This window comes from Artemia franciscana, chromosome 12, assembly GCF_032884065.1.
Source record: "Artemia franciscana chromosome 12, ASM3288406v1, whole genome shotgun sequence".
Taxonomy (NCBI): Eukaryota; Metazoa; Arthropoda; class Branchiopoda; order Anostraca; family Artemiidae; genus Artemia; species Artemia franciscana.
In genome coordinates, this window is record NC_088874.1 from 27,827,457 (window position 1) to 27,854,880 (window position 27,424).

Sequence of the window (27,424 nt, forward strand, 5' to 3'; positions counted from 1 at the left end):
AGTATGCAGCACCGGTCGTATTAGTCCCGTAAAAGGATGGCTCCATTTGATGGCTCCATTCGATGGCTCCAGAAAGCTGACTGCCATTTTCAGATTAGACGCGTGTCCAATACTGAGAGTGAACAAAGTTTTGAGGTCACTAGGCTCCACAACACTTATATCAATTTTAGACTTATGAGGAGGGTATTGGCAAGTGAAATTGCATTCAGAAGATTCAGAAAAAACTGCTTTCATTACATCGTTTTGGTTAGACCCGTTTAGGTACATGCCTTTTGGACTTAAATGGGTCCCAGCAACTTTCCAAAGACTAGTAGATTGCATCTTAAAATCGTTACTATATACAAGAGCATACCTGGATGATATTATAGTTTTTTCAGACTCCTTTAACGGACATAAAATTCACATGAGACAAGTGAGACTTAGCACGGCAGGATTGACTTTAAATCTAAACAATTGAGATTGGTACAGTGACAAAAAGAGTGACTTGTCCAAAAAATTGGGAACGATGTTATTGCCCCATCAACGGAAAAAACTGAAAAAAATTAGAAACGCAGCGGACCCAAAAACAAAGAAAGAAGTTCTGTCGTTTTTAGGACTGGCAAGATATTATCAAAAATTACCCCAAACTTTGCAGCGATAGCTAAACTTTTAACGGATCTAACAAAAAAGGGTGTCTTAGAACCCCAGAAATGGACAGGATTGGAAAAAAAAAATGCATTTGATACACTTAAGAATACAATTTGTAGCGAAAGAATACTGAGAAATCCGGACTTTTCATTGACAGCTCAGATTACGGACTGGGGCAGTGTTATCCCAAGAATATAGTGATGGGGAGCATCCAATCATATTTACATGCAGAAAATTATCGAAATCAGAATACAATTAAAGTATATTTAAAAAAAATGTCTTAAAATAGTATATACGGTCAAAAAACTTGACTATTATGTGTATGAACTGATATTTAAGATCATGACGGATCAAAACCCACTAAGATGGCTAGCCGTCTTGGCTGAGTGGTTGACGCGCTTGTGTTGGAATTCTTTGTCCAAGGGGCACGGGTTCAATCCCAGTTGTGACCAGTAATTTAGTTTGGGACGGGGGTCAGTGGCATTACTCTGTAAGCTCAGCCAGAATCGACCCAGGTCTAAATAGGTGCCTAGAGAAATTTGGGGAAGGTAAGCAGGAAGGGTCTATGAAAGCACAGGATGGTTGGTCCCCAGCCTCCTATTGTGCTTCCTGGCTGAAGGGCCATGAAACGGAGATCAGGACCACCGATTTGGACCATAAGGCTCTAGTGCCGTCTTACTTACTTACTTTTACTTACATTAAGATGTCTAAATATAATAAAACCAGATAACCAACGACCGGAACAGTGAGCCCTGTGCCTACAAGAATACGACTTCAAAATAAAATCAAGACCGGAGACAAATAATGGGAATGCTGACGGCATGTCCAAATTCTGAAAAAAAATTTAGCTTAGGGGAGACAAAGAGGTCCAGGACCTATAGGAGAAAACCAGATAGGATCAAAAGATAGAATTGGATGAATTACAAAGGGTCGTAAAAAGGTTGGGAGGTATCGAATTTCGGGTTAGATTGGAAAGGCTTGGGAAGGAATCTGGAACTGGTCCTATCAGCCCTAAGGAGTCCTAAGATGTCTCCAAAGATAACTAAGGAGTCTCCGAAGTACCTTCGGAGAGCCATAAATAATAGCCGGTTTCCTCAACACACAGCTGGTGGGCCAGTGGTGATAACCCAAACTTTTATCCAGTAACCCCATTCGCCATTCTTATACTTCATTCTCTATTTTATCCAAACCTTATTCCTTGAACTATGTATCCAAATTTCATTTTCCGTTGGCATCGATCGCGAACACTTGTATTTTCGGTCACGAATAATCCTAAGTTATGCCCTAGGGCAAGTCGTGTTTCAATTCAAGCGTGGATTTATTTTCATCCCTGGAGGTTAAAAGGCTCGCTCAGTCAATTTTTTTTTGTCGTCTGGCATCATTGTATATGCCAGAAGCCAATTCTTCGCTTCCTCAAAATGTAAATTTTGTGAGAGCAATATCAGTGCAGAAGAGCTTATAGAGCCTTGAGACCACCCGATCTCGTTACTGTACTCTAGCGGGGCCAGTAGCGGTAATGATTCGACTCTACCACATACACCGCCATCGCCAGAGAATTTACATAATGGATACAGTGAAGATGTAAAGAACAGAGTGGCCAATGCCAATGGTTTTTTCAGAGCTGAAAAAAGTTTAGAGTGGCCGAGCATTGTTCTGAAACGTGGGTGCTTTGAAAGACTGAGGGCGGAGGATGAGCGTGCGCAGCTATGTTAGCCCCAAGTGGCTTGGTGCTACAATGAGTTGTTAGTAGTAGCGGTAGCAATTGGTACGAGTCTTCTATGAAAAAGAAAGAACCTTCTAATTTTTATGATTTGTGTTTTTCCTATTACAGGCAAAAGTTTCCTATGGTTTCATTTCGCGTTTTGAAGTGGCTACACTTTTTTTGGAAAGAGGTTTGGATAAATTTAGGTGACACATATATGGTCACAGTAACTGCAGGAAAGAATAGGAGAAAATGAAGGCAAAAAAAATTTACATACCCATATCCAGCTAAGAAGATACAATCATCCTTCAGAACCGATGATACTTTTCTATAGTTTTCATAATGCGATGAATTCTTGTCCTCGAAATATCCAAGAACATACCTCTTCGTTGACTAAAATAATTCAATTTTGTAATCATTTGATTATCAGATTTCAGAGAGGTTTAAATATAAATAAACAGAAATATCGCAGAACTGCGAAGCTAGAATTAATGTTGGCACTAATCTACTCCTAAAGGTGTCATCAGAACTTAATATCTGGAAATCGATGTCAGAAATATACCCCATTGGACTTAGGAGTCATGGAGACTTCCACTCCAACCGACAAAATGCCACTCCAGTTAAAAATGTAGCACCATGAGTGCCACAAGTTCATATGGTAAAGCAGAAGTCCTAACCTAAGACCCAAGATGAATACCAATACTTTCAGAAAAAGAAGACCGAAGCAGGGCTGGCCCAAAAATGAGAATCAAAAAGTTCGAGAGAAGAGCCTTCCTGATTTACAGACGACGGCTACGAAGCACAATCACAACCTCACAAACACAAGAAGCATATGCCAATTTCTCTTTGCTTTTTTCATCCATCTTAGGATTATCAAAAACTAATGGCATCTATATGCAGTTTGCACATCATTTTCCTTTCGGTTCTTACCTCAAAATATCGTTGACTTCGTTGACCCAAGCAATGCAGCAACAAAAATAGCCCAAAAATTAAATCAATTAAACAACAATATTATAGAAAAAACGTCTGAGTTTTGCACCTGAAACTTTGGGGGTCGGTAACATTCAAAAATTAAAGAGGGCCCGACCAGGAATCAACTATTTTAAGGTTCAAAACCCTTGGCGAAAATAAAGAAGAGAAAAGGAGACAAACCAATATTACAAATACAAAACGTAAAATATGTAATTTAACGTAAAATGCATTAAAAAACGTTGAACAAAAATGTTAAAAGTGTAATTTTCCTTGTTCACTTAGGTAGGGGACGGTTCTTCAATGGTCAGTTCAACAACGTGCTTCCAATTTCCATAAGACTTCATTTTAGAAGGGTTTCAGGCTTTTTTCTAATGTCTCGAAATTTTTTGTTTTGCGTAATTAAAATTATTATTCAGCTGAATCTGAGTGTAATTACTGGTTTATAAAGAGTGTTATTACGGGAAGTATTGGTCACAAGACAATTCTTTAAATCCCGTTTTTTGGTATTTCGGCTACTTTGGGCTATGTTGGGCTCTTTGCTAGGTTGCAGCTACTGCTGCAACTACGATGGATAAGAACTGAAACTATTAGTCAAGTACATAAAAAAGAGTAACAAAACATTCCTTTTTGGAACTGTGTCGGTGACCTTTTCAAGTATTTGGAGCTGGAAACTAAGAGACACAAAAGAGCTTACATGTACATTTTAATTATGTTTTGAAATCTCTTTCTTTTTTAAAGATTTTACCTTTTATAGTGCACTTTCTTTTTTTATATTTATAACGCACCTAACCTACCTAACTAAGTAGTTAGTAGCACCTAACGCACCTAACCTACCTACACTAAGACTGTATCCTAAATAATTATAATAATAAAAGTATTGCTTCTAGTCAGAGCGCCAGATTCTGTATCTCGCTTATTTCGATTAGTACCCATGCCGGAAGGTACAAAAATGTTAAGGGTGAATCCCATGGTAGTCGACCATGCTGAAAACGAATATCGTAGGGCACATGTTCGCCGTTGGGGCGTTTCTGATATATAGGCGAAAAATACCAGATTTGGCCTATAATGGGGTTCGACGATTCTAATTTTTTTTTTACAGATAAGATTGGTCAAATCCAGCGTACTCTTGCATCGATAGAAAGGAGAGACTTGGAGCTACATCAATATGATTTTTTTTTGTAAAAAAATATAAAAAAATAGTACATTTTTACTGCAGTTTAAAAAAAAATCAGATTTTTGTCATCAAATTTCTAACAGAAAGGCTAAAAACTCGAAATTTGTTCAAGATGAAGTATTTTTTTTCATATTAAAAAAGAAAGCCCGTTTAATTCCGAACACATTGAGCTAAGAAAAAAAAGTTTAAATTATTGTACCTGGGGGGTCTGCAACTTTTTTAGCGAGTGTACCCGATAATAGGAATTTTGTTTAGTAGCCTGCTACCTAGCGGGAAGTTGATTGATATACTAAGCAGAAGAAATTGATAAGCAGAAGACGAAAAAGAAAAGTGAGTCAGGTAGTTACTTCAGGTTGATTCAACATGTGATTCTGACGCAAATACTGATTTGCTGATGGATGATAATGAAGAATATGACACAAATTTGGAAGATCAAAATTTTTTTTAAAGAAATAGAATTTTTAAAAGCACTTTTGGTGTTGTAAAGTTGGCTGGCAAAAGGAGTGTAATTTTTTTTGCAGAAGTAAGAGACTTAATCAAAGTAATTTACAAAACTAAATATCACAAGGAACTAGGTGATACTGACTCCTTTAGATCAAAAGGCATGTTACATTGATCAATCAGATTTAATATTCGAACTTCCAATTCTAGTGAAAACCCGTGGGACTGCTTGTCAAATGGAATATCTGTGATTTGAAATTGATTTGTCAATATTTAATCTAGAATAGTTGATACTTGCTGGAGAACAAGTAGTAAATTTGTTCCTGTTTATTTTTGTACTTATTTATGAAAGTAGTCAAAATTACAACACAAAGTGGCCAAAGGTACATGATCTATGGTGTACCTCTGACCAGTTGATGTATATTTTGACCTGTGTTTACTCTAAAAAAATAATGCAATACGTGTTCCAGAGATGAAATGTGTGTTTTAAGAACAAAAGTTGGACCTATCAGTTCGACCTATCAAAATCCATGGTCATTGAAATGTACAGTAAATAGGCCAAATTCAATTCACTGGCCAGTGTAAGGGCTTACGTTTGGTGCCAGAAACAAGATGTGAGAAGACTGCCACCTTCTGACGACACCTTCAAGCCATGCATACGAAGAGCCATATTCGCTACGTAGATAATCTAGCCGTCAGTACAGGCTCGGCCGGGCATTCCAGATCCACTCCTCCATGGATGGAAGATGGCTGAAGGGGGAGTAGATGCGGTCGTCTCAAGCTGTAAAGAAGCATCAAGCCTGGAAGCTTACTGCAGATGCAAAAGTGAAAGATGCAGGAAAGACTGTAGCTACTCAAAACTGAAAGGATGCTGCAGCTTATACTCCTGCCGCGGAACGAGGAGGACATGCGGGGAGTCTGACCCTCCCCCATCTGAATTCTCGGAAGAAGAAAATGAGGAATATTTTTGAAAGTTTTATTTGATACCTTTTACTTTTAATTACAACAGGTCCCTAATCAGTTACTATTACCCAATTTTACCGGCAGGCTGAGTAAGACAACTCTAGTGCGCCGACTGAATCTATCTGTGAAGCAGAATTCTTTCATGTAGTAAATTTCTCAGTCGTATCAGTGGCAAATCAGGTCCCAAAAAGGTAATTGCAGACGCCTTAGTACACCAGAAAACATATTCGTATATTCTAAAAAAACATTTTTTTTAGTCAACATTTTTAAAACATATTTTTATTTTTAAGTAAAAGTTAAAAATTTTAAACAGTTAGGAAATTTGAAGTATTCCTACCCTTTGAAGAAAACAAAATTATGTCCATTTCGCGATACGGCTAGTGATCATTTCAGTGACACTACAAAAAAATTGCAGGCCTTTTAAAAATAAATTTTTTTTATATTTTTTAGCTCAAATTGTACAGAATCGAATGAACTTTCTTTTTGAATATGAAAAAAAAAGTTTGTTACCTTGAATAAATTTCGAGTTTTTAGCCTTTCTTTGAGATATTTGTCGAATTTTACAGCACTTATTTTGAAACTGCAGCAAATAGAGAAAAAAAAAATAGTGTTTTTTTATCAATGTAAAAATCATATTCTTGTAGATCTAGATCTCTTCTTTTGATTGATATAACATTACGCCGGATTCGTCAGCCCAATAACTCGCAAAAAATCCTGAATCGTCACACTTAGTTATGGGCCAAATTTGGTGTTTTTCGCCTATATCTCAGAAACGCCCCAACGACGAACATGCGCCCTACGATATTCGTTTTCAGCATGGTCGACTACCCTAAGACCCGTCCTCAGCATTTTTGTACCTTCCGGCATGGGTGAGTGCACGATACAGAATCTGGTACTCTGACTATTCCAACTAAAGAGAGAGAGAGAGAGAGAGTTGGAGGCACAAACAATTCTTTCCATAAGATGGAGGATAATTTTTTTCAAACGTCCGGAGATTGACGGAAAGCCCTAGGAATTGTGTTTCCGAATGTTGCTACATGCTCCAGTAATTGACAATATGGAGTCAGTTTTGGTTCTTACAGTCGAGCTTCTTTGCTTATGGATCTAAACCAGAACGCGTATCCCGTCTAAGTTGATTTCTTCAGCCAATGAACGGTTTTCTAACAGTTTTCTTGCTAATATACAGGTGCGAAATCATGACCGAACAATACAACTTCTGGGGGATGTAGAAGAGAAATCGGACTGAAGTTTTAAATGCACTCACCCGACATAAGATTATGTGTACGCATCTGGATGTGAAAACAATTCATATGAGGTAAAACCCCTTTAATTCAGGCTGATATGCCTGAAAATCAATAGCATCAGTTGCATCCTTACGACATTTATGAAACACAGTCAGACAATTCAAAAAAAAGAGTGATTTTCAGCTAAGTTTCCTAGTATTGTTTACTATATTAATAAATTTCCTAATATGAATAAATATTTTATGTTTGATTTCTTTGAATTTTTCATTTTTTTGAAACGTTATGTATAGCCAATGTGGTCCTAGAATGTATTTACAGTCAGACCATTAAATCCCTGTTTCCTGTACTTCATGGTCATATAACACGATATACTTACTGCATCAAGATTCTTCATTTGAAGAAACTAAAAAAATTCAACTATTTTGTCATTTTGAAGTGATTAATCAAAATTAAGATTAGAACTTAGACGAATTTTTGTTGACGCTGAAAAAATTCAAGAACTTTGGAAGGCTTAAGATCTCGAATCTAAAAGCTTTATACTAACTCTGTAAGTTCTTGGATAAGGTGATTGAAAGTTCCAGGATTGAATTTGCAACCCAAAGTAGGGCTCTGAAGATCTTATCTCCCTTTTTCCTCCCGGGGGGGGGGGGGAGATCTACTTCACGACGATGGAAACATTCTGTGATGGGTGAGCAAAACCAAAAGAAATGGACCTAAAGCCAAAGAAAAGATCTAGGAAAGTATCTTTAACGCCATACGTCCGCTACTTATCAAATTGAAAATTCTAAGAAATTTGTTGGATGGTCTCAGTCCAAAGTCCAACTGGAGACTATAATGACAAAAATTGGTTTTGTTTCTAAAAAGTAGATTTGCCTTCAACTATACTACTACTTCTACTACTACTAACAACTCACTGCAGCACCAAACCGCCTGAGACCAACATAGCTACGAACAATCCTTCTCCATCCAAACCTATTCAGTCTCCCTCTTTACATCCCCTCCCAAAAAGTTCCCTTTTTCTTAAATCTTTCCTTAAGACATCCTCCCATCTCAACCGAGGACGACCTACTTTTCACTTGGCCCTGGACGGTTGACCGAAAAAAAATCTATGGCAATCTGTCATCCTTCATCCGCAGAATATGCCCTAGCCACTTAAACCTTTCTCCCATTATAGATCTAGAAAGCAGGATGGAATCACACTTTTCGCACAGCCTACTTTTTGAGATCCAAGTCAGACCCAAAATAATTTGTAGACAATTTTTCTGGAAAACATCTAGCAAATCTTCCTCTGTTCTTCGGAACACCCATGCTTCAGAACCATACTTCATCACTTTTATCCCTGTAGCTTCTAATATTCTAATCTTGGTTTGCAGACTTATCTTCTATTCTTCCAGACTTTTTTAAACTTGAAAAAAAAAAACACCCTGAGCCTTGGCTATTCTACTTTTAACTTCTCACTGTCCACTTGATCGATCTTCTCGTTACCCAACATCACGTTTTCGTCTTCACCTATTCCTAGCCTTAACGACTTAGTCTTCTTAACATTAATTTTCAAACCTATTCTCGCAAAACATCTAAAAGTTCCTTCATTTTGCTAACACCTTCATCTAGGATCCTTAAATCATCAGCGTAATTTGAGTCCAGTAGAGTTTTAATTCCTAATTTGATTCCGTTTTCTCCTATCGCCTTTGCGGTGTTCCTACCAAAGTGATCTATATAAATTGGAATAGAACGCAAACCTGCTTAACTTCGGATTTAATACGGAACCAGCCAAGGCCATATCCAGGATAATTTTTTTTCTGGGGGGGGGGGGTGGTGCAAAAAGCCTTTAAAAACGCATCAAAATGTGTTTATTTTCATTTTTGGCACGTTTTTATGAGTTGACAAACATTCGGGGGGGGGGGAGTCAAACCTCCTGACCCCCCTACCCTGAATACGTCCCTGGAATCAGCTACTAACCTCATTTCCTACTTTAACCACAGCAATATTATTCTCGTATTTATCACTAATGACTTTAATTTATTTGTCTGGTATACCATGCAAGGATAAAGCTTTTCGCTAAAGCTCTTCTACCAACAAAATTAAACAGTTGCTCATAATCTATAAAACTGAGCACCAAAGGTGTTCGACCACTCACGCACGTCTCAATTATTAACCTAAGAGTGACAATTTGGTCGACAAATCCTCTACCTTTTCTAAAACCATAGTGTTCTTCTCTTAAGATTTTATGATAAGTGTCTCTAAGTAAAAAAAAAGTATCATCAACCTAAGAAATTTGCTATCTGCAATAAGACTATAAGTTCACAAAATTCTCATTACTTCCCTTCTTGACGAAACTAGAAGGCCTAAAGTAAAATCCCTGCTTGCACTCAGGAATTAAAAAACAATACTTATTAACAAACTTCCGGCTTTAAAGTAAATTTGGCAAGCTTTAAATTCATATGACAGAAGGTCAAATCGTCAAATCGTCGTTTTTTCTTATAAAGGGAGGGGGAAGGACAGTAAAATTACATTAAAGTAACCTAAGGTAGAAACGCTCGCACAATAATCAAACTTGCTGAATTGATTTCCTATGATGACTGAATTGATGACTATTAGTAAAGGTAAGTTAAAGGATACGGCATTAGACTTTACAGTCCGTACCGGCGGTGCTGATCTCCGTTTCTTGGCCCTTCAGCCAGGAAGTGCAATGGGGAAGTGTGATGACTATTGATGATGAATATGATGACTTAATTGATGACTATTGCCTACAATAGCCAAACGATAGTCGCAAAAGTCAATCTTGCATCATTTGTTTAGTTATTTTGTCGAGTTAAATAGGAGTTGAGTAGCATGAAAAAAGGATGAGTTGCACGAGGACCGAGTGGTATGTAATTGAGTTGAATGGGTTGAACTAAATCATAATTCAACTGAATGTGGTTTGAGATGCATCAGAGTTCAGTTGAATTGAGTCGAGTTAAATGGGGTTAAGTTACAATGGAACCAGATAAAACGATTACGTTGATTTACATCAGATTCCAAGAATGCTGTAACCAGAATGTAACTATCAAATCCCTTACATCATACACCATAATATTAACACCCAATATCCGTCTGGATTCAAGTGTGTATCCAGGGCTTTATGTCTGGGGGGACGTACAAAATAGAATTAAAACGCATCAAAATTTGTTTATATGCATTTTGTTACGTGCTTAAAGGTAGGACAGAAATCAAAGGGGGGAGAGGGTCAAATCCGGTAACCCCATCCCTGAATACGACCTTGCCTGGGTTTAATGGGGATTTACGGATAATGTAAAAATAGTGCATAATATCAATAAAAGAGACATAACTAAAATTTACTATTTATTGACACACACTGTCACTGCCAAGCACGTCAATAATATTACTATTAATTTCTCGTTAGACACTACTCGCGGCGAATGATTTTTGTAGATCTAGCGTAAAATAGGTATATTTTGAAGCTACCCAAAACCTCCCATAATCCTAACTTAAAAAGGGTCAAGAAACAAAAACAAAAAAAATTAACAAAGGTAAAGAAATCCTAAAATGAAATAAAAACACCGTTAAAAAACTTAAAAATGTAATTTAACAAAAGTAAAGAGAACACATAAAAAGGAAATTCAGGACAGCTAAGAAACTTGAAAAAGAAATTTAGAAAAAGCCAAGAAAAGTAAATAAAAATTCCAACAAAAGTCAAGAATCCTAACAAGGAAATAAAAAAAAGTCAAATTACAATAGATCAGATATTTAGAAAAGCTCAGATATTTAAAGAGAAATAAAAAATAACAAGAAAATTAAAAATTAAAGGTAAATGTTTAGTTTCGTTCCAGTTTAGAGCATTTAGAAATGCTAATTCTAGAAGTGCATCCATTTCTGGTTGACCCTCCTCCTATATGGGGCAAGCTAAAAATTCGTAAAGTGGGCTTACTTACAGGTGACATTACCTATAGAACGAAGCGTATTAGTCCATGAGCCCCACGGGCAGCGGGGCGAGGTCTGTATTCTATGTTTATTTAATAAACCTCGTTTGATTTTTAAAATTAGTTTTTTGAGTTTTATCACTCTATGTTGAATAAATATAGAATAAAGACCTCGCCCCTCTGCCCACGGGACTCATGGACTAATACGCTTCGCTCTATGGGTAATGCTATCTGTAAGCAAGCCCACTTTACGGATTTTTAGTTTGCCCCATGGAGGAGGAGGGTCAAACAGAAATGGATGCGCTTATCTAATAATGATAAAGAAACAATATTCGATCATCAGAATCTTGCTATATACAGTAATACACACTTTAGAGCACTTGGAATAAAAGTTAAACATTTACCAAATTAAATTAAAGAAATGTGAAGAAACCTTAAAAGCAAATTTAAAAAATGTAGGAAAGCTTACATCAAGATTTGCAAATTCTTTGAAATCTTCAACTATTTTCACTGGGTCTCTCAATTCTTCAGTAGCAAATTGCAAGAATGCCTCAGGCGACCTTTGACCCCGATATTCCTTTTTAGAAACTTGCCCATTTTTTATGACCTTGATTGTTGGGTATTTTGTAATGGCAAACCTTTGGGAAATTGAACCTAGAAAACAATTGTCATTAAAGAATGACAGAGAAACACAAAGTGGGCATGCCAGGATTATTCTACCACCCTAAAAATTTCGAAATTAAATAAGCATAGAACTATAGAAGATACCTTTTTTAAATAGGAAACGCTGGAAAAAGTTAAAATACTCGCCTTTTTTAAATTTCAATAAACCACAACAGATGAGTGTTTAAGGTGGTTGTCCCATTAACCATTAATACTTTGTCCCATTAAGGTGGTTGCCAATAATTGTTGGTAAAAGCCAACAACAGAAATACACTTTTTTAGATATTTATATTCTTCATCTGATAAAAAATTTAAAGAAAAACACCTCTGAGTTTTAATTTTACATTACAGAAAAATAAAGACCACCTGTAAAATATGCTGTAAATACTAACTGAAATTTAAAATAAACTAAAATCAATTCAATTAATCTAATTAAATAAATTGATCAATTTAAGTTGATTTAAAACAGCTAACTAAATGTAAATATAAATTCATTTTAAAAAAGTAAAACCTTCTAGCATTAAGTTTATCCGGTTTCAAAAAGGCAGCGCTACTTTTCTCTTGAGCGCTACTTTTGCCGTAAAAATGAGCCAATGGAACTGAAACACTTTTTCATGCGGAAGTACAGGAAAGTAATATATCTTTTTCTTGTATTATTCTTTTTCTTTAACCTTTATTTACGGTTCAAAACTATTCTATTTATTTTGGGGTTCTATTTAAAACTATTTTTTTTTCATAATTTCATCCAAAATCAAGTTTGATTTTTGTGCTAAGCAGCATTTATATGTTTATATGCTCCTCTAGTAAAACATTAATGGTAATCATTAGCAGAAACAGTCAAAATTTCAAATACTTATTAACTACAATGACGTAATTTCGTCAAAATCCTGGGGGGGGGGGTTGAAAATGACAGTGAAAACTAATCTGTTTATCTGAGTATTTGAATTATGCAGGCTTATGTTAATTTCGGCAAAACTTTTTGCAGAAATTAATTTCAGCTGGGGGGCTAACTGAATTCTGGGGGGCAAACAGAGGTCTGGGGGGAAACGGGGTCTAGAAAGGGCAGTTGTCCCTCTGCCCATATAAAATTATGTCCATGATTAACTATAAGAGAGTATAATCTGATTATTATTAATTATAATGAACTCATTAAAATGCCAAGGACATTAAACAAAGTCATTTCTATCTCTGGATCCATTCTAACTGTTTTCATAGATAAAAAATATAGGCTAATTGTTTTTCTCAAAATTACGAAGTTTTTAGGACGGTATTACATTTTCGTCAGTGTTACCATGCATAACCATGAAAACAAAGAAGTCAAACTCATTAGCTAAATTTGACAACGCTTTTCGTCTGTAAAAATTCGAACATCAAAAATCTGTATAGATTTCAAAAGATGATTCGTTTCACCCATGTATTTTTCTTTAAATTTGACACCGGCTTGTACGAAAAAAATACACAATTGTATACTGAGGAATTTTTACTAAAAATAAAATATCAATTTCCCCAAATTTTTAAGGATATATGAGTTTCCAGTTAACCAATTTAAACAATCATGAGTTTGGGGAGCTTATGGTTAAAAATCTTAAGAGACATTTGAATCTCAGACGCCAGGTGAGGTGGGAATACGCCTGATCCTACTGCAAGAACAAGAAGAATTTAAGCAATCATACTTCGATTCTCACTGTCCTTGGACCTTGAAAACCCTCCGATATTTATTAGCAACAAATGGGACGGCAAAAATGAATAAAAGAGAACACAAGTACTAGTATAATGTTTATTTAGTTTTCGTTACTTAACTGTAACGAAATTTCAAAAGACAAATTCAAAAGACAATTTCAAAAGACAAATACATCTCATTAAGCTGTTTCGCACCAAATGTTTTAGCCGATTCGTTTCACAGACGTCTTTTTCTTTAAATTTGGCACTGGCTTCTACGAATAAACTACATAATTGTATAATGACGAATTTTCATTAAAAATAGAATGTCAGTTTTGCCCTAATTTTTAGCGATATATGGTTATATGGGTTTCCAGTTAACCAATTTAAACAATAATGAGTTTGGGGAGCTTATGGTTAAAAATCTTAAGAGACATTTGAATCTCAGACGCCAGGTGAGGTGGGAATACGCCTGATCCTACTGCAAGAACAGAAGAAGAATTTAAGCAATCATACTTCGATTCTCACTGTCCTTGGACCTTGAAAACCCTCCGATATTTATTAGCAACAAATGGGACGGCAAAAATGAATAAAAGAGAACACAAGTACTAGTATAATGTTTATTTAGTTTTCGTTACTTAACTGTAACGAAATTTCAAAAGACAAATTCAAAAGACAATTTCAAAAGACAAATACATCTCATTAAGCTGTTTCGCACCAAATGTTTTAGCCGATTCGTTTCACAGACGTCTTTTTCTTTAAATTTGGCACTGGCTTCTACGAATAAACTACATAATTGTATAATGACGAATTTTCATTAAAAATAGAATGTCAGTTTTGCCCTAATTTTTAGCGATATATGGTTATATGGGTTTCCAGTTAACCAATTTAAACAACCATGAGTTTGGGGAGCTTATGATTAAAACATTTCCCAAGAAACATCTGAATCTCGGACGCCAAGTGAGGCGGGAAATGCGCCTGATCCTACTGCAAGAACAAGACGAATTTAAGCAATTATATTTCGATTCTCACTGTCCTTGGACCTTTAAAACCCTCCGATATTTATTAGCAACAAAATGGACGGGAAAAACGAATAAAAAGAGAACACAGTCAAGTTCAATGGGATGTCAAGTGGTATTAGTATAGTATCTATTAGTTTTCATTATTTAACTGATAAGATGCAAATACTGTCACATGCAAACACATATAGAAATAACCACTTTTTAGAACAGGAAAAAACTAGTTTGATCAACACCGTCCATGAAAATAAATCACGAAAATAAAATAGAAATTAAAAGCTACTAGAGACGCAGATGGGTAATTAAAACGTTGTCTAACTAAAAATTTAATTAATGTACTATTTGTGTGTTTCAATCAAAGTCGGTTGAGAGACGCCCAATTCAATAGCCAACCAGGGCGCAATCAAATAAGGCGTTGATAGTCCCGCCACGTTAAGGCGAGTATTAATTGGCCAGTTGTTCGGATATCCCTTGATCAGCTTTGCCTGATAAAGGCTAAGGCAGATACAGATTTCTGGTATTTTTGGGAAATGCTGAAAGTGTATCGTTTTTACCATCACTGCGAAAATTAAGAAAAAAGAGTTAAAATGAAAAACTTAGAATAAAAGAATTACGATAAACGGATCACATGTGCACAAATAATCTCAGATTTGAAAAAAAACTTAAGATTTATAGAAAAGTCTTTAGGAAATAACTTTTGCAATATTTCATTTTTTTAAGCTACTTCAAACCGCAAAGCTTAAACAAATGCTCATGGAAAACCCTTAGATTCAAAGCTTTGACCAAATTTCCATATTTTAAAGTAAGCAGTTCCAGCCCCTCCTATACCAGATTGGCGTAAGTGACAAGACTGTGGAAGATGGAATAGCTGTTGGCTCTAGTTTACTCCAGAAAGCGCCGGCTCATGGTCACGAAATATGGAACTCTCTGTATGCTGGGTGAACCGTTCGTGTCTGGTGCCACACCAAGTACGAGGAATTAAGCACAATGACAAAATGACACTCACATCACAATGATGAACACACTGCCGCCATAAATGCAAAAAAAACATCAGCAGCAAAAGTACATGAAAGCGAGAACAGAAATACTTGAAGGGAATGACTTACTGTCGGTTTCACAGTCTACTTTGCCCAGGACAGCTCTTCCGGGAAACTGGGCTTGAATTTTATCGGCAGCTTCATCAAAAATTGGCGCTAACATATTACTAAAACGACACCAATCAGCATAAAAATTTAATATGACTAATTCATGAGAACCTGGAACAGAAAAACAATAATACCAGTTAGAACTTTGATATTGTCTTATAGCGTATTCGTAACAATTATCCTGACTTTTTAGACACATTTTTTTAAGAAAAAAACGACATAAAAACTTAAAAAGAAAGAAAGCAAACGACAGCTGTCATAAAAATGGAAAAAAAAATTTTTTTAGAAAAAAACGACATAAAAACTTAAAAAGAAAGAAAGCAAATGATAGCTGTCATAAAAATGGACGAAAACTTTTTTTGAAAAAAACGACATAAAAACTTAAAAGGAAAGAAAGCAAACGACAGCTGTCATAAAAATGGACAAAACTCTTTTTTAGAAAAAAAACGACATAAAACTTAAAAAGAAAGAAAACAAACGACAGCTGTCATAAAAATGGACAATTTTTTTTTTTAGAAAGTCATAAAAATGGACGAAAACTTTTTTTGAAAAAAAAAGACATAAAAACTTAAAAAGAAAGAAAGCAAACGACAGCTGTCATAAAAATGGAAAAAAACGACATAAAAACTTAAAAAGAAAGAAAGCAAACGACAGCTGTCCTAAAAATGGACAATTTTTTTTTTAGAAAAAAAAACGACATAAGAACTTAAAAAGAAAGAAAGCAAACGACAGCTGTCATAAAAATGGCTAAAAAGCTTGTTGGTCCTAATTAGATAAGAGAAGTAAGTCAACTCAACAGGGAGTTAAACAAATTTACTTCAATCTTTGCTGACATGGTTGGCATCTGACTTATCTGTCAGCCACTTATCTATCTGTCTATCTTATTAAACGAGCAAAATAATTGTAGCCTACATGTGTATATTTTTTCTCAAAAACGATACTGTATTTTTTTTTCTGAAAATTGGCACACTATAATTTTCCGGTCGGAAAAAAACTGGCATAAATAGGTCACAATTTTGGGAAAGTTCGCTTAAGGCCTAAATTTTCAGAAAATATTTTTCATACAAATGACGTCATTTTCATCGTCCAACAGGCTCTACTGCTAGTACAAAAACATTTTGCTGAAGCATTGGAAATGGGTTATTTTGTGTAAGCTAAATCTAAAAAATAAACATGAATTTTCTCAATTATAAAAGAATACAAACGAACTGGTTGATAAATGTAATTAACCATTTAGGCCCTACTACCCACACTGAAAAAGAGAAAATAATAATTATTCTTTATCTAGCTGTAAACCTGTAACAGAAATCATTTTATGAAAGTAAAACTTTCTAAAATGGATTAAGGAGTGATAGTTGACGAGCAGGGCTGCCAATTAATGATGATATTCTTTTGACTTGGTGAATAGTTTTTTTTGTGGTGTTTTTTTTTTTTTACATAGTATATGTGAGATTAAAACTTAGACTACCTTAGAGTTACGTTCTTCTGTATAAGCTATTTTAAATGATTTTTATTAAAAATAGATTTTATGGATTCTTATTCCAATAGAAAAAAAAACAACATAAAAGATGTTATTAAACAGCTGGCACAGGAATTTAACAGGTTTAAAAAAAATAATTTCAGATGGATTCTTTTACTGAAAAATCCTAATTAATTTAGTCGAAATCTTTCAGTGACAAAGGATGGAAAAAAAGAACTATTTACAAGTTCAAAACTAAACTTATATATGTAATAGACCAAGCAATAATTTTTAATCAAAAGGTATATAATGCCAAGGAAGTTTAAAGAAACCGTCTCAATAGGATGCCCACGTCATAATGTAAGCTATGATTTTCAAAAGGCAGGATTATTTGTCTCTCTACCAATGCTGCCCCCTCTGAAAAAAAACCTGTCGATTGAGGATGAACCCCCATTTACAAATAAGGTGATTGGCTTACAAAAATAGGTCGCCAATGGAGTTAAAGCATATTTCTAATATGGAAGTTTAAGAGACATATATATATATATATATATATATATATATATATATATATATATATATATATATATATGTATATATATATATATATATATATATATATATATATATATATATATATATATATATATATATATATATAGGGTGGGGGGAAGTCCCCCCACCCGATATTTTTGGTCACTCGGTAATAAAAAGTCGATAAAATCGTGGTACTTTGCGCCACGATTGTTCCGACGTCGCTAAAATTCTTTGTTCGGTTCAATAAAGACCATAAATAGGTCGCCAATGGAGTTCTTACATGTCTTCTACAGAAGTTTCGAACTTGGTCGGTAAACGCAGCATTTTTACCGACTACTGCCATGATTTTACAGATGGCGCCGCACATTAAAATAGTGAAGTGTTATGTTCCGAAATCTGAATCTCAGTTGGTAAACACAGCGGTTTTACTAGCTTGTGCAGTGATTTTACGTATTATATTCGAAACGGACATTATACTAATTATTGACTAAAAATAGTCGGTAAAAAAGACTATCCAGTCAGTAAAATCTCTTGCTCCCCCACCCCAAACATTTTGGCTAGTAACGACGTTGACTAGGACTGAAACTCCATCCGCACAGACAAAGGACTTCAAGCCCAGTGCGCTAACTACTCTGCTAGGACGGCTTAAACAAATTTCAGATTTTTCCTTGGATTCAAAAAATACCTTTTAACAGGAAGCATTTGTTGGCAACATCGGTTGTATGCCAAAATCATAATAAAAATGAGTGAAAAATGTAGTTGAGTGGAGAAAAACTTCGGGACAAAACAACCCCAGAGCCCAGGGGTAAGTGTTGTAAGTTATGCCTAGGGGCATATAAGCTTTTTTGGGAAGAGGGGGTCGTGTAAACTTTCAAACAGGCTTATCCGATCGGAAAGCAGAAGTTTTAGAGTAACGTAATCAGAGGGCAACTACTACCCAACGCCCCTATCTTCCAAGTGGATTAGATCAAAATTTTGAGTTAGGCACTTTATTTAAAAAAGTCCAAAGGTCATATCAATGACCACAGCCCGGGGGCAAGGGTCGTAAGTAACAAGTCTTTTGAGTGCTGACAAGTCTATGAGGCGAAAAATAGATAAATCCAAGCAAAATATACTAAACACATAACACACACTCAATCATTTTGCTACAGTTTTCTCATTTTTTCTGTTGGGGTCCTTAGGGAAATCTCAAGGGGGGGGGGGAATGTTCTGCCTCCCTACTTGAGTAAATAATCAGTTATACTAAATAGTGACCATTTATAATTTTAACTTAAATATTCTTTTATGAAAAAAAAAGACTTGCTTTTTACAATCTTTTCAATAGTTAGTAATTTGATACGTTTCACATATTTTACATTTTTACATATTTCGCATATTTACAGTAATTATGTCAGCATCATCTTAAAAAATGAAAATTTATCCTAATGTCCATAGATCTTCACACAAAATCCAAAACAAATAAAAAGATCTAACTTTATACTTGGTTTTTCTGGTAACTCATAGCCAATCACTAATTTTTAGTAATGAAACAACAGTCTGATTTTATACAGTGGGTAACAGAAACCAGAGGCCAAGAGGTTATTTCTCATTATAATGCCATTAGTTTCTATTAAAACTGAGATAAAGTTTATATTGATTCCTGGCAAATCTACCATGTTTTGTCTCACGGTTGGGAATTGAGTTGACTTTTCAGGAAAAATTTTTCTAATTTTTCTTGGTTCCTCATAAAAGGGCACAAGCTATATTTTCTTCTGTTTTTTAAAATCTTTTCCTTTATAATTTGCAATCATGGTAATAAATCAACTATTTCTAGACCATTAAGCACAACTCACCTAATACTGTATCAAAATTGGCCTTTGTTAAGTGCAAAGCCCCGCTAAAAACAGTAGATGCCAATTGGATGACCTAAAACACAAAGAACACTATAAGCGTTTAGTTTACTGTTTAATTCAATCAATAAATACAAACTCCAACTAATTTAAATGGCTTGGGGAACTAATCCCTGAATGAGCTGACCAATTATATTTACAAACAACTTACCAGTGAAAAAAACAAGTTGAGCATGCTCTTATATTAGCTTAGCACCACGAGGAGGCTCAAAGTTTTTGTTCTTCTGTTGCAACATTTTATGCAGTGACATCACTAGGAGAGGAGGAAAGGGTCATGTGTTCCTGTTAACTTGAAAAAATACCAGCTTTTGGAGGGGGAGGGTGTTTTCATTGAAAATGCCCTTATGCTCTTTTGTGGTTTTTCATTTCACAATTTAAAAGTGACCATTCCTCCCCCTAAATATTCAAAAACAATTTCCTCTATTAAATTTTAATGAATTAATGTCAGTGCCATTATTCTGAGGTCCAAATATATAATATGATCTTTTTTATCACTCACAGTCTTAATGCAGAAATTTATGAATTTACTTGTTGCATAGAAAAAAAATTGTTATTTTTTTGCAGAATTTACAATAAATCCAATTTGATTGATCAGTAAATTTTCCAAATTCAGTGCTATGTACTAAAAAAAAGCTCTAACCAGGTGTTTATTCTATGCACACGGATGGTGTACAAATATTTGTGAATTCTTTATTGAGCTCAAAACATTAATTACGACAAAAATCATTTATGGTAAGAAATTACATTTTTGGATTGACTTTAATATTAGGACACAAATTGACAGTAATCCTCTATTAGAACACACATTTCAATTTCCTGAGCAATAAAAAAGTTTTATTCGGTTCCTTAGCAAAGGAGCAAAACAAGACAGCATTGCAAGGTCAGTGTTGTATTTTGGCTCTGAATTCTGTTTTTTAGAAAAAAAAAATTTTGAACATAGTTTTGTGTGCTGAATTTTGTGTGCTAATATTAGGACACAAATTGACAGTAATCCTCTATTAGAACACACATTTCAATTTCCTGAGCAATAAAAAAGTTTTATTCGGTTCCTTAGCAAAAAAACAAAACAAGACAGCATTGCAAGGTCAGTGTTGTATTTTGGCTCTGAATTCTGTTTTTTAGAAAAAAAAATTTTGAACATAGTTTTGTGTGCTAATATTAGGACACAAATTAACAGTAATCCTCTATTAGAACACACATTTCAATTTCCTGAGCAATACAAAAGTTTTATTCGGTTCCTTAGCAAAGAAGCAAAACAAGACAGCATTGCAAGGTCAGTGTTGTATTTTGGCTCTGAATTCTGTTTTTTAGAAAAAAATTTTGAACGTAGTTTTGTGTGCTCAATTAGAATATCTATATATATAAAAATAAGTTGTCTGTCTGTGGATGTGTGGATGGATGTGTCAGGTGACGTCACCTGAAAAAACTGGATCAGGTGACGTCAAAACTGAAAAAACTAAAAAAAGGCAAAAACTACAAAAAAAACTAAAAACTAATAAAAAAAATAAAAAAGCTAAAAAACTAAAAAAACTATAAAGGTAAAAACCAATAAAAAACTAAAAAAAAACTGAAAAAACTAAAAAAAGGCAAAAACTACAAAAAAAAACTAAAAACTAATAAAAAAAGTAAAAAAGCTAAAAAACTAAAAAAACTAAAAAAAGGTAAAAAACTAAAAAAAATAAAAAATAAAAAAAAACTAAAAAAAAGGAAAAAACTGAAAAATAAGCTAAAATAAAGGTAAAAACCAATAAAAAACTAAAAAGAAAAAAAGGAAAAAACTAATAAATGACGACACTCAAAGAGAAAGCGACCAGGACAAAAGGAATGTTCGATTAGCAATCAACAAAGCACCAGGACACAGGGAGTATAAATGACGACCAGGACATAAGTAAAAAAAAAAAACTATCTATATATATAAAAATAAGTTGTCAAACTAAAAAAAGGCAAAAACTACAAAAAAAACTAAAAACTAATAAAAAAGCTAAAAAACTAAAAAAACTAAAAAAAAGGCAAAAACTACAAAAAAACTAAAAACTAATAAAAAAAATAAAAAAGCTAAAAAACTAAAAAAACTAAAAAAACTAAAAAAAGGTAAAAAACTAAAAAAACTAAAAACTAAAAAAAACTAAAAAAGGAAAAAACTGAAAAATAAGCTAAAATAAAGGTAAAAACCAATAAAAAACTAAAAAAAAAACTGAAAAAACTAAAAAAAGGCAAAAACTACAAAAAAACTAAAAACTAATAAAAAAAGTAAAAAAGCTAAAAAACTAAAAAAACTAAAAAAACTAAAAAAACTAAAAAAGGTAAAAAACTAAAAAAAATAAAAAATAAAAAAAAACTAAAAAAAAAGGAAAAAACTGAAAAATAAGCTAACATAAAGGTAAAAACCAATAAAAACTAAAAGAAAAAAAGGAAAAAACTAAAAAAAATTTTCATCTAAAAAACTAAAAAAAACTAAAAAAGGTAAAAACTAAAAGAACTAAAAAAGAAAAAAATAAATGACGACACTCAAAGAGAAAGCGACCAGGACAAAAGGAATGTTCGATTAGCAATCAACAAAGCACCGGGACATAGGGAGTATAAATGACGACCAGGACATAAGTAAAAAAAAAATTAACAAAACTAAAAAGAAGGTAAAAACTACAAAAAAACTAAAAAGAAAAAAAAACTAAAAACTAATAAAAAAACTAAAAAATCTAAAAATCTAAATAAACTAAAAAAGAAAAAAAAAGGAAAAAAATAAAGGAGAAAAACAAAACTAAAAAACGAATGTATATACAGACCGGTACACCGGGATACAAATGACGACCGGGACACAGGGAATATAAATGACGACCGGGACACAGGGACACAACTACAACGGGGACACCGGGGGAAACAGGGGGATATAAATGACGACCGGGACAAAAAAACTAAAAAGAAAAAAAAATAAAAACTAATAAAAAAACTAAAAAATCTAAAAATCTAAATAAGCTAAAAAAGAAAAAAAAAGGAAAAAAATAAAGGAGAAAAACAAAACTAAAAAACGAATGTATATACAGACCGGGACACCGGGATACAAATGACGACCGGGACACAGGGAATATAAATGACGACCGGGACACAGGGACACAACTACAACGGGGACACCGGAGGAAACAGGGGGATGTAAATGACGACCGGGACACCGGGACAGGGAATGGTCGATTAGCAAAGACAATGGAACAGCAAAGAATGTTGTATATTCGCAAGTTTTACGTAGTTAAAACCATATATATATATCTATCTATATTCACAGGTGGGACATAGGGACACAACTACAATGGCGCGTAACTATTATGGCGCGTAACGACTTACGCGCGCGGGGGGGCTTGGGGGGGCGCGAAGCGCCCCCACCAACTAGGTGTTGGGGTGGCGCGAAGCGCCACCCCAACAGCTAGTATGATTATATTTGTTATCGAGTGAAAAGGCTTAGCATACGATTTTTGAAAATCTTTTGCTGAAGTATTATGTTTAGGGCCAAGAAAGAAAAAATTAAAATCCTTATGAAAACATTTTAGCTTAAAAAAGTGACAATATTTTCGAATACAATATACAAAACTACATAACAAAACTTTCCTGAAATAAAAAAGATAATTATGATCTCGTGGAGAAACAAGTTTTTTTAAACATTTAAAAGTTGTGAATGATATGGAAGTTCTTAATTTTATTTCTATGTTTAAACTCAACATTCTATTAAAAAAATAGTATTTCTTGAGCAACAATAGAAAAAAAACCATACTCAACTGATAGCATCAGGCTGTGATAAGTACAAGCATTGGATTTGTATATGTAACTTTAAATGTAACTGATCAACATTATTATATTTGCAAATATGACGTTAGTGAACGACTTTTCTCCAAAACTCACTTGAACTGAAATAGCTAATTTTGATGCTGATGGGTTTCAAACTTTATAACTATAGATACAGGACCAGGTCTGATTGAGCTTTTGGAAATAGTCTTGAATGATTGACTGATGGCAGGTGAATATCTGCTTGTGTTGAAATGCTGCTGATTAAACTGCTTCAGAGAACTAAGTCAAAATCTGTAATGCTTCTATTTTCAGCAACGTCAGAAATTCTACTTTCAGCAGTTTAGATTAATCTGCTCCAAAAAAAAAAGAAATCAAAATCTAATTTTAATAATTACACACCGTCCCATTTATAAAGCCTATATTTCCAGCAGGATCACAGGGACGTTTAACAATCATATTTTGAATCAAATAGCAACAGAGCTTAGCTGAGCATGATTTTCAAAAAAGGAATTTTGTAATAGAGTACACAATTCCTTATCAGACAAACTTTCTTTGATATATAAAAAAAGTAATACAACTATGTTTGCCCTTTTAGGCTTGAGCTTGGATATCAATTCTAGTGTTGAGCGATAATCAATATAGATTTTGATACACCAGAACAAATATCGATATCGAAGCTTAAATATTGATATCAAAAACGATATTTGAAACAATTTTGTCTCTTTTCTGCTTTTTCTTCTATTTACCGATGAAAGTCCTGCAGACAAGATCCAACAAAGAAAATTGTTCCGGAAATGGCCGAGAAGAACAATCCATTGACTCAATTTATAATACCTGAATCTATATAGTGGACTTTCAAATAATGCTGAGGACCTCCAAAGGACTTGGCTGTGTAAAATGCCTTCTAGGCTTATAAGCCTTGCTTAGATCACACCCATCATGATTGCCACATATCTTGATCTGCGGTTCATGAAAATGTACATTTCCATTGACCATCTTCTCCAGAGTACAATACAGAGAGATATGGATTTGGCCTTTCTGGCTACTAAACCTTTATTAATAGATGCAACTCCGTGACAGTCTACACGATTCACCCACGAAAGAATCAGGCTAGTCTATGGGGAGCATATGGGAAAGTTTCAGAAATCAATGCAATGCATGCTTTGCCAGCAGCTGAATCTATAAAGGCTTTGCAGATTTTCAATAGGGAGTCTTTAGTTCCAAGAAAAACTGATCCATTCAAGTCATGGAAGTCTTGTAATACGAGTTTCAGAAATATATATATATATATATATATATATATATATATATATATATATATATATATATATATATATATATATATATATATATATATATATATATATCACAAGAATAAACTTTTTATGCTGTTTTTAAATATGTAAACTTCATTCAGTTTAATGTACCCATCAAGAGCTACAAACCCGAGAAATTTTACTTGATTTTCGAGAAAGGGGGAATCACCCCAAAAAGTCAAGAATTTTAATGAAAAACGAACAATCACATTCAGCAAAACGTGGAATTTTGCATTTTTTGTCACAAGAAAGATCACAGATACGTCTTTATTATTATTTTTTTTTTTCACCAAGGTGATTGTGTCAAACCAAAGGTCCGAGAATATCAGGGGAGGGCTTGTTTGAACGAAAATTTAAAGTCCTAGCGCCCCTTCAAAGTGACAAAAAATACTGGAGGGCAACTAACCCCTCCTGCGCTTCCCCGAAATCATCCAATCAAAATTTTAAGATATCCATTTTTTTCACCATGTCTGAAAGATCAAACAACTATGCCTCCAGAGATAACAAGACCCCCCATAGCCTGGGGGAAAGGCTGTAAGTTATGAATTTTGCCTGCTTTCTATGTATAGTATTTTTTATTTGTAAGTAAACAGACATTTTTTGGGGAGGGAGAATTTTCTGGAAGGGATTTTCTATGAGGAGGATTTTCCATGGACAGGGAAGTTTCAGGGGATGAATTTGCAAGGGGGAATTTTACGTGGAAGACTTAGCCAGAACTATACAAAAATTTTCCAATTTCCTGTTTGCTGATTGAATTTTTCCTCTACAAATGTTCCCGTTAAATTGTCATGACACTCCACGATACCTAGGGGAAGGGATATTACATTATGAATCTTGCCTGTAGTTTACATATAGTATTTTTTATTTAGAAGAAAACAACATTTTATGCAGAAAGGGAATTTTTCGAAGGGGAGTATTTTCAACGAACAGGGAAGTTTCAGGGGAAAATTTCCCACGAAATTTTTCGCGGGAGAATTTTCGACAAAAGACACTTTCCATTGGGAGGATGGAATCTCCAGGAAATATTTCCCATCAAGGAGCATTCCCCGGCATGATTCAAAAATATATTAGAAATTAAATAAAAATCAAGTCTTTTTTCAAATGGAAGTAGGCTAAAGATAATTTTCAGCAGGGATAGATTTAACGTGGAGAGATTTTATGCAGAATGAATTTTATATGGAGGAAGTTTCGTAGGGGGAAAGGGTCCAAAGAGGAGAGAGTCATATTTCCGGCATTATTGAACAAGAGCTAAGAGCTCATATTGCTCTTGTGACGAGGCGAGAAGAGCTAAGAGCCAAGACATCATATGGTATGAGCTCTAACAAAATTCTATGAATCAATAGATTGATTTAAAAAGGAAAATAAGAGGCTTAATGCCGGTCAGGATTTAAAATAAGAGCTCTGAGTCACGATGTCCTTCTAAATATCAAAATTCATTAAGATCCGATCACCCACTCGTAAGTTATAAATACCTAATTTTTTCTAATTTTTCCTCTCCCTTTAGCCCCCCAGATGGTCGAATCTGGGAAAACGACTTTATCAAGTCAAATTGTGCAGCTCCCTGACATGCCTATCAATTTTCATCGTCTTAGCACGTCCAGAAGCACCAAACTCGCCAAATCACTGAACCCCTCCCCCCAACTCCCCCAAAGAGAGCGAATCCAGTACGATTCTGTCAATCACGTATCAAGGACATTTGTTTATTCTATCCACCAAGCTTCATCCCGATTCCTACACTCCAAGTGTTTTCCCAAGATTTCCCCCTCCAACTCCCCCCATTGTCAAACGATCTGGTCGGGATTTGAAATAAGAGCTCAGAGACATGAATTCTTTCTAAAAATCAAATTTCATTAAGATCCGATCATCTATTCGTAAGATAAAAATACCCCAATTTTCACGTTTTCCAAGAATTCTAGTTTCCCCCTCCAACTCCCCCCAACGTCACAGGATCTGGTCGGAATTTAAAATAAAAACTTTAAAGCACAAGATCCTTCTAAATATCAAATTTCATCAAGATCTGGTCACCCTTTCGTAAGTTACAAATACCTCAATTTTCAAAATTACCCCCCCTCCAATTCCACCAAAGAGAGCAGATCCGGTCCGGTTATGTCAGTCACGTATCTTAGACAGGTTTTTATTCTTCCCATCCAGTTTCATCCTGATCTCACCGCTTTAAGTATTTTCTAAGATGTCTGGTCCCCCCAACTGCCCCCCCCCAATTACGCTTGATCCGGTTGAGATTTAAAATGAGAGATCTGAGTTACGAGGTCCTTCTAAATATGAAGTTTCATGAAGATCCGATCACTCCTTCGTAAGTTAAAAATACGTCATTTTTCCTTATTTTTCAGAATTAACCCCCCCCCCCCAACAGATCGGATCCGTTCCAATTATGTAAATCACGTATGTAAGACTTCTGCTTATTTTTCCCACCAAGTTTCATCCCGATCCCTCCAATCTAAGCGTTTTCCATGATTTTAGGTTCCCCGCCCCAAACTTCCCTCAACGTCACCAGATCCAGTCAGGATTTAAAATAAAAGCTTTGATACACGATATCCTTCTAAATATCTAATTTCATTGAGATCCGATAACCTTTTCGTAAGTTAAAGATACCTCATTTTTTCTAATTTTTCAGAATTAACCCCTCCCCCAACTACCCCAAAGAGAGCGGATCCGTTCCGGTTATGTCAATCATGTATCTAGGACTCGTGATTATTTTTTCCACCAAGTTTCATCCCGATCCCTCCACTCTAAGTGTTTTTCAAGTTTTAGGTTTCCCCCTCCCGACCCCCCCCCCAATGTCACCAGATCTGGTCGGGTTTAAAATAAGAGTTCTGAGCCACGATATCCTTCTAAATATCAAATTTCATTGAGATCCGATCACCTGTTCTTAAGTTAAAAATACCTCATTTTTTCTAATTTT

General features: G+C 34.6%; 1 protein-coding gene and 1 long non-coding RNA gene across 3 annotated transcripts in view; one reads left to right on the forward strand and one right to left on the reverse strand.

Moving 5' to 3' along the window:
* The window catches only part of LOC136033942 (endoplasmic reticulum resident protein 44-like), a 50,134-nt gene that overhangs the window by 15,512 nt on the left and 7,198 nt on the right, over positions 1–27,424 (reverse strand). For both annotated transcript variants that reach the window (XM_065714963.1, XM_065714964.1), the window contains 4 exons: positions 19,358–19,430; positions 15,491–15,640; positions 11,513–11,697; positions 2,607–2,722 (listed from right to left, as the gene is read on the reverse strand). In XM_065714963.1, coding sequence (XP_065571035.1) covers positions 2,607–2,722; positions 11,513–11,697; positions 15,491–15,640; positions 19,358–19,430 — 524 coding nt within the window. The remainder of the gene's footprint in view (positions 1–2,606; positions 2,723–11,512; positions 11,698–15,490; positions 15,641–19,357; positions 19,431–27,424) is intronic.
* On the forward strand, positions 20,786–22,184 carry LOC136034200 (uncharacterized). The gene is made up of 2 exons (XR_010619135.1): positions 20,786–20,952; positions 21,579–22,184. It is a non-coding gene; the product is annotated as an uncharacterized LOC136034200 (long non-coding RNA).